Below are 13,917 nucleotides of genomic sequence, written 5' to 3'. Positions count from 1 at the left end.
GTTGTCACATTTTAAGTATAGGTGCAGATCCTTCTATCCAAAATTAAAGAAATTGATTCCAAATAGATATTTAAACGTATTTTCGGGGATATAAATGATTGTGAAGGGAAAAAGTCGTTACAAATTCATTTGTGCAGTGGTTTAAAAAATAGAGGCACCCAACTTTTGTTGATCAGGGGTGTGCCCTGAAAATAACTGAAGTGAAGTTGAGAACCATATTACCAGATCCCTGTTCTTATCTTCATATCTAAGCATCACATCAGTCAATTCATTCAATATTGCCAATAACTGCCTACATTAGCAATCCTAAAGCCTTCAGAGATCCTAGACCTCAGTCCTAGACTAGTCCTTGAAGGACTTGGACATATATGTATAGCTAGTTTGATAAACATCCTAGACCCCTTGCTATTATAAAGAATAAGGCTAATTTTTATCACGCGCAAAAGTGACTAAAGCCCTCAAAATCCTAGCTGAAACCCTGACTATACAAATCCTTGATAATATACAAACCAATCCACAAACCACATATTGCTGACCTTTCATGCTGTGAATGAATCAGGAATTCCAAAATTTGGTATACAGGTAGTGGAACTATCGTACCATACAAGACAACAAAAGTGTGGAGTACAACATGGTATCATTCAATTTCTGTGTTAACTATAGGACATTTCACATTGATTTTTTTTTTGTAATAGTTGGACATACAGACAAAGAGGTAAACCAAAATTAATGAATTAATACTCAAAAGTGACACATAATTTAATCTTACTTTCAGTTGTTATAAACAAGCCTATTAAATTTGAATACCTGGTCAGAGCTATTCCAAGAAAAAATGTAGGGGGGGGATGGTGAAAGGCAGTTTCTGTCAGCACCCGCCACCCAGACAATTGTAATTGAGAATTATAGTGCATTATAGTGTGAAAAGTTGCTCTGATACCCACCACCCATGTATTATTAGAATAATGTGCCTTCTAACCCCCTCCCATACATTTTTTTCTGGAATAGCCCTTATTTAGATTGTAAATTCAAGATTATATATTTGAAAGCTTTGATAAAAGACCTATTTTCCTAATTTAGTTTGTTCACACAACATACCTCCTCCACTTTATCTTCTAAGAGGGATGCATTCTGATCACCTCCATGTATCATTGACTGAACCTCTAATCTTAGCACTATCTGTAGTTGATATCTATACAGAAACGGATATAATGCTTACTATTACTAAGTTTAAAGATTTTTGTTCAATTTTAAGATACCAACACCATGATATCGGTGAAGATCCCGTTATATAAATTTCAGATAGCAATATTATACTATACTTAAGGGCTGCACATGAATAATCAATTCTACTTTTTTGTGTTTATGCATAAAATATTACATTGCTTTACAATAAATTGTGCTATCATACTTATGTTGGATAGCAATAAAATACTATACATTCTGTCTTATACTACAATAAACTTATTGTTGGCAGTCTTGATTTATCTTGTACTGCATCCTCAATTATTTTTCTTGTCCTAGATATGCATGAATAATCTAGCACTGATGTAAAGCAAACAAAATTAATCCTTGTTATTCATGTAGTCTTTTATAGTAGAGATACCAATTTCTCCGGGTTTGAGAAATATTTAAATAAAAGTAAGATTTCTACAGGAGAACACAATGTTACATGTAAATACTGTGAATTTTTCTGTGTATAGAAAACAACTTTTGTGGAGAGTTGTCTCATTGGCAATCATCCCACATCTACTTTTTTTATTTTAACCCAAAAAAGTTGAAACGTGCAAAACATTGGATGTTTTACAAGTTCTAAGACTAGCGAGAAACATCAGACAAATTTATCAAACTAAAATATTTTCACTACAAGAGGTATTCTTCTAGACCTTTGAAGCTAGGACAGAACAGCTATTAAATTCTATAACTGATGTATCAGACTAAACATATCTACATATGAGCCGGTAATTCAGTGGTTGTTGTTTGTTAAAGTGTTATATATATTTGTTTTTTTGTTCATTTTTTTAACATAAATGAGGCTGTAAGTTTTTTCGTTTGATTGTTTTAGTCATTTTATAGCCAACTTTGCGGTATGAGCTTTGTTAATTGTTGAAGGCCATAAGGTGACCTATAGTTGTTAATTTCTGTGTCTTTTTGGTCTATTGAGGAGATATGTCACATTGGCAGTCATACCACATTTTCTTTTTTATATAGCTTATACATTTGTTAATCCAACTAACATTATTAAAAAATTTGTAAGGGTTCCACGGAACCCAGTGTCTCGCCTACTTTTGCTGTAAATCGCAGGCTCAACAAAAATGAGGAAAAAAATCAATAAAATTATTCCTCTTGATACTATCTTATAATTGTAAGAAGCTTCTGTCCAAGTTTGGTGAAAATCTAGGATAGTTAATAAATCTAATAAATGTTTTGAAAATTTTTAACTGCAGACTGTATGCAATGTTAACTGGAAGAAAATCTAAGTCCATTTAAAAGTAAAATACAGAAAAAATGGAGTTATCTTTTTACAAAATTTCTTCTGGATACTATATGACTATCTTATGATCATAAATAAGCGTCTGTCCAAGTTTGGTACAAACCCAGGATAGTTTAAGAAAGTTATTAAAATTTAAAAAACTTTAACCACAGAGTGAATGTAATGTTTCCCCGCAGAAAAACTAAGTTCATTTAAAAGTAAAATGCGGAAAAATGGATTAATTTTTTTACAAAATTTACTTTTGGATACTATCTTATGACCATAAACAAGCTTCTGTCCAAGTTTGGTACAAACCCAGGATAGTTTAAGAAAGTAATTAAAATTCTAAAAACTTGAACCACAGAGTGAATTTTATGTTTCACTGCAGAAAAAACTAAGTCCATTTATAAGTAAAATACGGAAAAAATAGAATTTTATTTTTACAAAATTTACTTCTGGATACTATCTTATGATCATAAACAAGCTTCTGTCCAAGTTTGGTAGAAATCCAGTATAGTTTAAGAAAGTTATCAAAATTTCAAAAACTTTAACCACAGAGTGAATATTTGTGGACGCCGCCGACGACAACGACGATGGAATGTAGGATCGCTTAGTCTCGCTTTTTCGACTAAAGTCGAAGGCTCGACAAAAATTCAGAAATATTCCTCAATAAATTCTTACTCCCTGATCTTCATCTGTATGTCATCTTCATTTAGATGTTTCTCCCGTAAACTTTCAGGGGATAAAATTATTCCTGATTTTAACAACTGCTCACAAGCTTCCTAAAAATAATAAAGTTATATATCTATGTATCATAAAATAGAATTGTAAACATCGAACCATCATTACTATTTAGCATGAGGTCCGTTTTGAAAGTCATAAATTCCTGCATAAAAGCTATTCCAACATTAATTTTATGAAATTATTATAAATATTTAAATTTTAAGTCAGATTAGGAAGACGTACTTGACAAAAGAAATGAGAACTTTTGTTGGAATTAATTCTTGTAATCCTTGTAGTATCTTTGAAACAGACTTAATTACGAAAATTTAATATCTACCAACAAATTATAAAATTAAGGTCAGCTTAACCCTGCCTGACAAACAGGTTCACCTAACAATCATTATGTAAACCAATTATAATTCACATATTGCTAATAGCATCTGAGCTATATAAAACAAGAAAACTTTACATTGACAGATGTATTATTAAAATGAAGAAGTGATGGATTGCAATGAAGCTGTTTATTTAATAAATTCCCATACATTATGTAATACCCTTATTTAACCACTTTTATAAAAGCATGTGAACTACCTGCGGGTTGTCTTTTCCTGATTCTCTCATATAATATAAAGTTATGGTAACTAATGGTTGTACTGCTGCATATAATGAACTGCAATCTTCATTCACATTTCTATCATACATTGTGCACAAGTATTGTTTTAGCTCATTTTCATCTTTAAAATCTACAAGTAGAAATGTTTCTATTGTGTTATTGTGCTCTGATACATTTTTGTATTCTTGTCTTTAATTTTTGCTAATGTGCTTGGTCTTTATGCTGCTATGTGCTTCTTTGTTACAAATTTGTTTGTTTTATAGTGATTAATATTATGACACAATGTTTACTGCTGTAATCCTATTTTTTCACACAGACTTTTCCATAGAGCATGATTTAAGTTCATATCAGTTAAATGATAAAAATTCGTTTAAAATTCTGATAAGAAGAAAAAATATAACTTAGAAATTCAAACAAATGAAACTGCGAGCAAGTGGATAATATAAATAGTGTAGAAATATGCAAGTGTTCGGTAAACAGGAATTTGTTGAGTGATGAATCTGAAAACGCATCACACGGTATAGCTGACTTATATGAATCCTGAAACCAAATTTCAGAAATCCTTGTATTGTAGTTCCTGAGAAAAAAGTGACGAAAATTTTCAACTTGGCTATCATGTGTATAAAGTCATACAAGTGTTCGGTAAGCAGGAAGTTGTCAAGTGATCAATCTGAAAATGCATCACACGGTATAGCTCACTTAGATAAACCCTGAAACCAAATTTCAGAAATCCTTGTATTGTAGTTCCTGAGAAAAATGCGACGAAAAATATTCATGGGTTGGACAGACTGACTGACGGAAGGACAGACAGAGGTAAAACAGTACCCCTTTTTTAAAGTGGGGGTATAATTATTAAGATTTAAACCCTTACTGGTCACAGTTCTACTTTCAGCAATGAGCAAAACTTATACCTTAATTTGGCTTAAAAGGTCCTGGGATGACCAAAATAGTAAAATAATCAAAAAGAACGAGCATATAAGCTGAAATGAACAAAAAATATATGACTAAACAGCAACCAACAACAATTATTGAAGTACACCTGGATAGAAACAGGAACATAACAAATGTGTGATGCATATTTATCCAAATGTTACGGAGATTATGTATTGACTATGCAAAAAAGTTCTTAGTCCTTTGGTTGACAGTTGTCTCATAGGCAATCAAACTATATCTACTGTTTTCTATATTTGTGTCAGGTTACATAGTCTATTGTTTACATATAATGCTTACCAACATTAGTGGGTGTATCAACAACTGGTTTACTTTTAACTGTTACCCCCTCTGTTTGTTTGATGGGTTCTTCTTCTTTTTCTTTAACTGCCTGCTTACTACGTGTAAGAATCATTTGTCCTCGTGATGGAACAGAATCCTTCCTTTTATCATCTTTCAATAGATTATCATCTAAGTGGATATTAAATTTATCTACAAAAATTATTGATTGAAAATATTGAAATGTCTTCTGATAAATGCAACCTATTGAAATTCAGTTGAATTGAAATAATCATGAGCGTCAATAAAATAAATTAAATATAAACATTTTTCTTCACTTCTAATTCTCAACTGGTTGACATCTTTATGCAGCTTTAAACAAAATAATCAAATTTTCCCTTCTTTTACAACACTTGGTATAAGAGTTTCTAGATTTCAATTACCATTGTCTTGTGTGACATCAAGTCCTGTACGTTGTGGTGTATGGTCAATAAGCTTTGGTGGACGACTCTCTATATGGTAGTTTTTCTGTAACTGTCTCAAAGTTTTAACTTCACTGTCAGATAGAAACTCTAACTGGGAAATTCTGAAATGTGTAATAAATTAAATAATTGTTCTTTTTTCAGAGACCACCAAACAATTTTTTTTTATAGTACATGCATTGATGATTGCACAACATTATCTGGTTATTTGAAGATAAAATGAAGTCAAGGTATTATTATAACATTGGCAGAATAGTGAAAAATTGCATTCATTTCAATTAACAAACGATAAACTATCAGATATCATACAAACAGGTTTTTGAATATTTAATGGTACAAATACTGAAAAGTTATACTGTATATTCAGAAAATATTGTGATGTTTTTATTTTTTCAAATAATGTTTATATTTAGGGCTATAATTCCAATAACTTAAATTCATATTTCAATTTTTTTTTACATGATTTACCAGGATTTTTCTCAATATCATAAAAATTCAAATCACATTTTTAGTTTAAAATGATAAAAATCAGAATAATAAATGAACGGAATAATTTCTGAATTTATAGTACTCATTTCTTTCCTCCTACAACAGCCTCAGATGTTTGTTGCTGGCAAGAGAAGAAGAAATTACCTTTCATTCAGTTTATCAATTAAGGTGATGAACGGTGCCCGACAACCTGGAAGATGGGTCTTATCTACACATTTTGGATTAAATACTCCTCCAATGGAATTTTTCTTCTCATCTGTAAAAGAGGAAAACTATTGTGACTAACATATATCTTAAGAGTTTCTTAACATTTTGTCAACTCAAATTATCTTGTTATCTATTTCATTTGACATTTGAAAAAAAGTTGTTGAGTGATGAATTTGAAAACGCATAGCGAAGTATAGCTGACCCATATAAAACCTGACACCAAATTTCAGAAATCCTTGTTATGTAGTTCCTAAGAAAGATGAGACGATAATATTCATTGGACAGACAGACAGAGGTAAAGCAGTATACCCCCACTATTTTCAAGCAGGGGTATAATAAAACAGATTCTGATTGTCAATTTGTAAGATTGGATGGCTTTTCTATCTCATTCATAAGATAAGTAAGATGTTTAAGAAATAGTCATAGAACTTTTAATGTAAATTCTGCCACCCAGTTCATGTGGGTGATACAATGTATATGTTTGAAAAACTTATTTTTAATTAATACATTATCAGATCAATTCATCTATTAATTGTTGAATGCCATGACATCTGGTAATATCATGAAGAACAGAGAAATATTATATGAACTCAAGCTTTACAAAAATCTCTATGTATTTTAAGGTGTGCCGGTACTTTATCTTGATCATCAAAACTTAAAGTCTTCAATGTTCTACGTATTTACCTGTGTTTTTTTCTTGTTTGAAATTTGGTACTTTACTGGTACATAATTTTGACATTAATCCCTGCCAGTCTTTCACATTGGTTTTGACTGGTATCTCAATATCTTCGGCCTCAAAGGTCTCGTCTTTCTTTTTAACCAGCTGTTTTTCAACCTCTAAAATGACCTCTGTTGACACTGGGGTCAAGGTGGCTGATACAGATGTTAATGGTTTCAAGAGGAAAAACTTTGATAAATCTTTCACCAGCAACACCTATTTATAGAATATTAATAAATCGACTTACTACTACAGAGTTATAAAGAAATCTCCTACCTGGTATCAAAAAAGTTCAAGATGAATAAAGTAAATTAATTTTCACCAAAGTACATTCCTTTTTTTGTGTTGAGCCCCTTTTTAGTTACTTCAAGAGGATTCGTTTTTCTGATGTTCTCCATTGTGTGATATTTGCATTTTGATGATGTATTCAATTAAAAGAAGATATCTTACATGAAGATCAGAGTTTGACATTCACAATGATTTATATTTGGGCTAATTAATTACGCCCAAAAGAGAGTTGGCTAAAACGTAATGGAAGTACCGGAAAGAATAGGAAAGAAATATTTTAAAATCTCACAAAATTGTATACATGTGCAGTGGACAACAACCATATAATAGTGCACTTACAAGGTCAAACTTTCCATTCAAAAGCTGAGATATTATATTCTGAAACATTGAAGATCTTAGAGATTTACAGGAATCAGTACTGGTTCCAACACAGATAAATAATTCCTCATTGTGAGAAGAAAGTGATGAAGAATGGTGTAGAGTACTATACACTTCTAATACTGACAAATTCTGTAGTAAATTTAGTTTGTTATACTGTACTGTAATATCTCCGTCAACACTTGGTAGATTTAATGATACACAACTCTCAGGCCCGTCACTAGATCTTCTTATAGTATCTCTACAATAAAATTAAAAAGAATTTAATAAATATCTTCCTTGGATTCGTTGGAAACATTTCCTCTAGTCAATCAAACAGGAGATTGATTTTTGTGCTTTGGCTATTCTGTGGGGACCAGCTTTTATCAATGGAGAAAGCTGTGGTGCCCTGTGAAAAACACCAACCTTTTGATAGGAAAACTGACATCACACAGGAAAAGTGGCCATCCAAAATAAATTAGTTTGTGTTACTGTCAGTCTACAAATGTCATTCTGTAATTTTTAATGATGATCACATGCAGAGGCTGATTTAGGGGGCCCAGGCCCCCCTTTTTGGGAAAAAATTTGGTTGCTCAAATAGGGAATCACTGAAGCGTGACTGGACCGAGCCCCCTCTTAGGTCAGTCAGTGGGCCCCCACTTATGAAAATTTCTGGATCCGCCACTGATGTGGTAATTTTACTGTATTTATCATACAAATAACATATTACCTCCCTTTGATAGAAGGTCTGTGTAATTGTTAATTAGTGCAATGAATTATTTCTGAGGTTTAGTAAAGGGAGGCAATTTAGAAAAATATAACAATCCACTGTATCAAAAAAGATCTACTGTATTAAAAACAGTACAAATTATGAAAATCCAATACAAAAGAAATTACACACAGTTGATTGATCATGATGATTTTCCATCTCTAAATAAATAATCATTCTACTTTTATTATATATATAGAATAGATGTGGTAGGAATGCCAAGGGTCCGGAAACGGTCATATAAGCCAGAAAAGACCAATTCGGAAACTCAAAAGTCCTAAATAATTAATTGGGATTTAGGTCAAATTTTATTTTTCAACAGAAATAATTTCAGTCATTTTGTTGAAATCGAGTTTCAAAATCGCCATTTTGAACCTATTTTTGTTATCGATTTTATGTAATTAAACTGCCACTCCAGTAAAGTGTTATAATCCTGAGGGCCCTCCTAATAACTATATTAATGCCTTAGAAGCTATTGGCTAATGATTGCTTATTTCTTTACCTGTGTTTTTAATTCACACCTGGCTATTAACCTTAAGCTCCGAAATTAATAATATAAAGAAATTAAAATTCCCTACCAACCATCTTCATTATTTAATTACTTTTCAGCTAAGACAATTGTCAATTATGATTTTAAATTAAATTAAAACTTGATTTAATTTACGTACAAAAAAGATTTTTTTCATTACTAACACACGTGCTTTGTTTACTATGTAATACACATGCCTGAAATTCTCTTCCACAATTTTGACACTAAATCGTAAATTTAAAATATTTTCATGCTTAATAAAGAAAGTGCAACTATTTTCATTAATTTTCTGACACTATTAAAGGTAAAATATTAAAAGGCTGATGTTTTCCTGTGAATTTGATAAACAAAACTAATCCCGGAAATCAGTCCAGAATTGTTGGTTTTAGCTATCGTTGCATTACATCAGGTTTGAATTTCGATTTCAGAATTGAAAGAAAAGTAAGCGATGACTGAGAAAGTTACCATTTTGAGTCATTAAAATCATTTTATTTTCAAACTGTTGCCTTCCCTTAATTGCTCTTGATTGATCTTAGGAAAATGGTAGGAGAAATCATGAAGTAAATGCAATGCAACACTGAGTGAAACAAGTTTGTTGATGCTACGAGTATGAGCATCTTTTTTTGAAAAGGGACACTTTTAAGTATATATGCAAATGACCAAAATTAAGTGAAAAAAATTCTGGATCCTTGGAGATAACTATCCACTCAAGACTAAAAGATCAGGATGTGACAAAGATATCTTTATCATTACAATTTTGCTATACTCAAAAATTCATTCCAACTCAAATTTCGTTAATTGTTATAAAATAACGGTGTCAAAATAATACAAGTTTAAAAGATAAAATTACAAACCGTTTATGAGTTTTCTGTAAAACCTGTATATCAAGCTGGCACAATTGTAAACCTGTAAACAAAATATATAGATATAGGAAGACGTGGTGTGAGTACCAATGAGACAACTCTCCATCCAAATAACATTTTTTTTTAAAGTAAACCATTAGGCCACGGTTTTTTAATTTGTTGGTTTACAGATTTTTCCCATAAAAAAGTTGGGTCGGTCGGTCGGAAAAAAAAAAGGAAAAAATTATCTTTCAAAACAGAAAAAATATGCAAAATAAATATATATTTCACCTTACTAACAAAATGTTTGTCTTATATGCTGTTTTGTCATCATTTCTTAACATAAGTTTGATGAATTATTATTGATCAGTGATCATGAACATCGCATGACATCGTTTAATAATTTCCTGTAAAAAAGGGGGGTTGCACGGACAAAGACGAAGTTAAATCCTCATTTCACAAACAAGAAAAACAGATTCACGTAGCTCTCAATCAATTCCAGAAAACTTGGTGAATAATGATCTTCAAGCACAAAAACTGATAAAGAAAAGAAATGTTAAAACGTCGTACAAAAATAAGTTTCAACACACATGTCAAAAAACGTAATAGACTCGTCCACTGGAAATTGTCATTTCACAAACAAGAAAAACAGATTCACGTAGCTCTCAATCAATTCCAGAAAACTTGGTGAATAATGATCTTCAAGCACAAAAACTGATAAAGAAAAGAAATGTTAAAACGTCGTACAAAAATAAGTTTAAACACACGTGTCGAAAAACGTAATAGACTCGTCCACTGGAAAAACGACAAAATAGGGTTTATCAGTTGTCATGCAATCCGGTTTTTATCCCAATGATCGATATTTTTTGTTATCTATGAAACAAGAAAATATCAAATGATTTGTTAATATTCAATACTTTAATTGATGTTATCCACCTGTCCACATTTGGACAAGTCTATTTCTCTGAGATGATGCATCTTACGGACTGATGACAAATGAGGGAAACGAACTTATTTTGTAATTGGTTTTAAACACAGGTTTCGTTCCGCAAAATTATTGGCGCAAAAGACAAGGTCAGTAATAATTGATTTGTCTATTTTTAGAAACGTAAATTGGAAGTTTTATTTTCACAACAGTGTTATCAACTTTGTTTATGATTAATGCATTTCATTTCATAAAAAAAGAAAATTTCAATTTTTTTTCAGGGATAATGCATTTATAAGGGTCCGCAGGAATATAAAAGCATGAAAAGTCAAATTTATTTTTATTCTGAAAATCCGCAAAATCGGGTCGGAGGATCCGTAAACCAACAAATAAAAAAACCGTGGCCTTATAGGTCAATGTACGGCATTCAACACAGAGCCTTACCTCATACTGAACAACAAGCTATAACATGTATAAAGGGCCCCAAAATTACTAGTGTTTAACCATTCAAACGAGAAAACCAACGGTCTAATACATTTTGTATGTATACTTCTTTAATCAAGAATAAAACTGAACCTGTTTATAGCTTCAATGGCACATAAAGGCTTTTTTAATAATAAAAATTCCTGGGGAATTTAATTGATATCAATCTACTAAGAATCATTCTAAATAGTTTGAAATGACTGATTTCCACTTTAATCATTGTTAATTGGTCGCTTTGACTTTTTATATCATAGCATTTAGTATATATAACACACATTTGACTTTACTACTACAATTTCAAACTCACCATTATACATCAATATACCCTGATGACTAGAGCCCTTACAACTGGCAAGGTGTTGTTTACTATTCCTTGAGAAATAGAATTCAAAAACTGTAGTAAATGGTAAAATAGCATTGGTGAATTCTTTTTTCTTTCCTTGCTCTTCAATTTCATCCTTTTCAATACCAATATTCTGGACACTAAGGCAGGATAATGGTTGTTTTCCATATTGTATTACTGCATCAATAGGTATAACTTTGCCATTAATCTTTTCTATAGCATCTTCTACAAGTTTGAGGCTCTGAATGTCAAAACTATTCTAAAAAAGAAGAATATTGGTTAACTATACCTTGTAAATGAATTAATTTATGAGTACTGTACAAACAATTCTGAAGTTTACATGAAATGAAATATGATGAAATAATGATATTTCAGATAATTTCTTAAACTACTTACTAAAGTTATAATTTAATTACAGTATGATACTTTCGGTTTTACATAATTTTTTAAAGTTACAGCTACATATAAGCGTAAGGAATTGTTTAGTTAAAAATTAAATATATGCTTCTTTCTTATATTTTCTTCCTGAAAAGGCCTGAAGTTACCGCAATAAAAGTTTGCTATAAAAATGACAAATCATCACAATAAAATTTTAACTGGATATTTACACTTTGATGTAGTAAAATATCAGACACAATCCATAATGTAAACAATTTTGGTTCACACTTTGTTGAGCAGCTAATATTTTACATTGTATATCTTTAAAGCAGAAAACAGATTATCTGTTAACCTTGCTGGTGAAACGAATTAAATCTATTTTTAGGTTTGAAGTTTCAGACTCATCTCTTTCAAGCATGATTAGCACTAATGCATATGTACATTTACATGTATCTTCATTACTTTATGGAATCTAATGATGCATGTAGAAGATTTACCAGGCATTGTTCACTTTTGTTTAACTTAAATTAATTGAATAACTGAATATAGTTCAGTTGACAGAAGAATAGCTATAGACAATACAACCAAAGTCAAGAATCTTCTATAGAAAATATTTTATACACATGAAATACATGTTAACACTTGTTTTATTATTAATGATCAAGGTTTTATCAGTTACATCATGTACATGAATATTTGTTTTTCTATAAGTCAATAAATGTATGTAGGTAACATTTGTATGTGTCGACTTTTCCTGCTACACCATGCACATGATTTTACTGAATAACCTTCTGCCTATGTACACATGATTTTTTTATTTTTGGTGTTTTTGACACTTTTTAGCACCACTTTTGGGCTATTTCGTGGCGACCAGTTTTTATTCAATATTGGTAGAAAAGGCCGGAGTGCCTGGAGAAACAACAGACCTTCGATAGAATAACTGACAATCTTAATCAATTTAATATAAACAAGGATTTGTATAGTGATATATCCTTGCTAATGAATCATTATGATCATCAGTCATGTCAGTTTTCATTAAATATTTCTATACATGAAATAGGTTGGGTTTTTTTTTTTATCAAAAATGCAAACATGAGCTTACATCATGAACTTTAAAGTCTGTATCAATCCAAACCAACTTTAACTTCAGTCCATCACAAAATTTAGCACGCAATGACGTTGGCATTAATGAATCCAAGAAGACATCAGAATCCAAAACTTTTTTCTTGGCAAATTGGCGTAAACTTGCTGCTGACTTTGGACATTTTGTAAACATGAATACATAATTTCCGCAGGCCTGTACATGTTCTGTATCAAGACTTAGTGATCCTTTCTTTGGATGAATTTTGCGTCTTTTGACTGGCGAAAAGAGATCAGGTGTTTCCCACGCAAAGTCTTGTGTCAGATCAGTTAAGGATCTAGTTAAACAATCAGAGGGAGACATTTTACTGACTTTTCTACTGGAAGATTTTGCATCAACATTTTTCTGCACAATTTTTATTCTCTTCAGCAACTCTCTTTCAAATTCCTCAAAATATTTTAACTTGAATTCTTTAAAGCTATATTTTTCAACTTTAAGACTATGTAAACGTGAATCAAAAAATATGTAACCCCATTTCAGTAAATTGTGTTTTGTTTTTTTCTGTTTTGTATTCTGAGGTAAATCAGCAGAGAGATGACCTAAGATTCGGAAAATAGACAAAGTAAGCGTTCTTGAATAGTGTATAGAAATCTCAAGATCATCTTCTGAAAAGGTGTCTATTAGGAAGACTGCTTGACAGTTTTGACTTGTTGATGACATTTTGCGATCCGGTACATTCAGTTGTTGTTGAAATTCTTGTCATATTGTTTTTGGGGTTTTGGAAATCATATGAACCGCCATTTCCGACGCATTTTATTTCCGGTTTGATAAAAATATTAATTTGGTCCCGGATAAGGAACCAGAAATTAAAGATATAACATAAAATGCAAAAACATCCATGCTACACAAACTAAAATGGCCAACATTAATGGACAAAAGAAAGAATGCTAGATTAACCCTCTTATATGAAATCTCAAATGAGGAAGTAAATGTTGATGTTAGCGACAAACT

At 31.2% G+C, this 13,917-nt stretch overlaps 1 protein-coding gene across 1 annotated transcript in view; it reads right to left on the bottom strand.

The window, feature by feature from the left end:
- Positions 1-13,715, bottom strand: part of LOC134715067 (treslin-like) — a 28,689-nt gene extending 14,974 nt beyond the window's left edge. The window contains exons 1-11 of the mRNA XM_063576944.1: positions 12,928-13,715; positions 11,412-11,706; positions 9,709-9,760; positions 7,539-7,818; positions 6,878-7,127; positions 6,131-6,242; positions 5,459-5,601; positions 5,037-5,228; positions 3,785-3,936; positions 3,152-3,252; positions 1,096-1,189 (exon numbers count right to left, since the gene is read on the bottom strand). Coding sequence (XP_063433014.1) covers positions 1,096-1,189; positions 3,152-3,252; positions 3,785-3,936; positions 5,037-5,228; positions 5,459-5,601; positions 6,131-6,242; positions 6,878-7,127; positions 7,539-7,818; positions 9,709-9,760; positions 11,412-11,706; positions 12,928-13,626 — 2,370 coding nt within the window. The 5' untranslated portion in view covers positions 13,627-13,715. The remainder of the gene's footprint in view (positions 1-1,095; positions 1,190-3,151; positions 3,253-3,784; positions 3,937-5,036; positions 5,229-5,458; positions 5,602-6,130; positions 6,243-6,877; positions 7,128-7,538; positions 7,819-9,708; positions 9,761-11,411; positions 11,707-12,927) is intronic.
- Positions 13,716-13,917: the final 202 nt, after the last annotated feature.

Source organism: Mytilus trossulus, chromosome 4 (genome assembly GCF_036588685.1).
Source record: "Mytilus trossulus isolate FHL-02 chromosome 4, PNRI_Mtr1.1.1.hap1, whole genome shotgun sequence".
Lineage (NCBI taxonomy): Eukaryota > Metazoa > Mollusca > Bivalvia > Mytilida > Mytilidae > Mytilus > Mytilus trossulus.
Note: the sequence above shows the minus strand (reverse complement) of the source record. Positions and strands in the feature narration are given on the sequence as shown.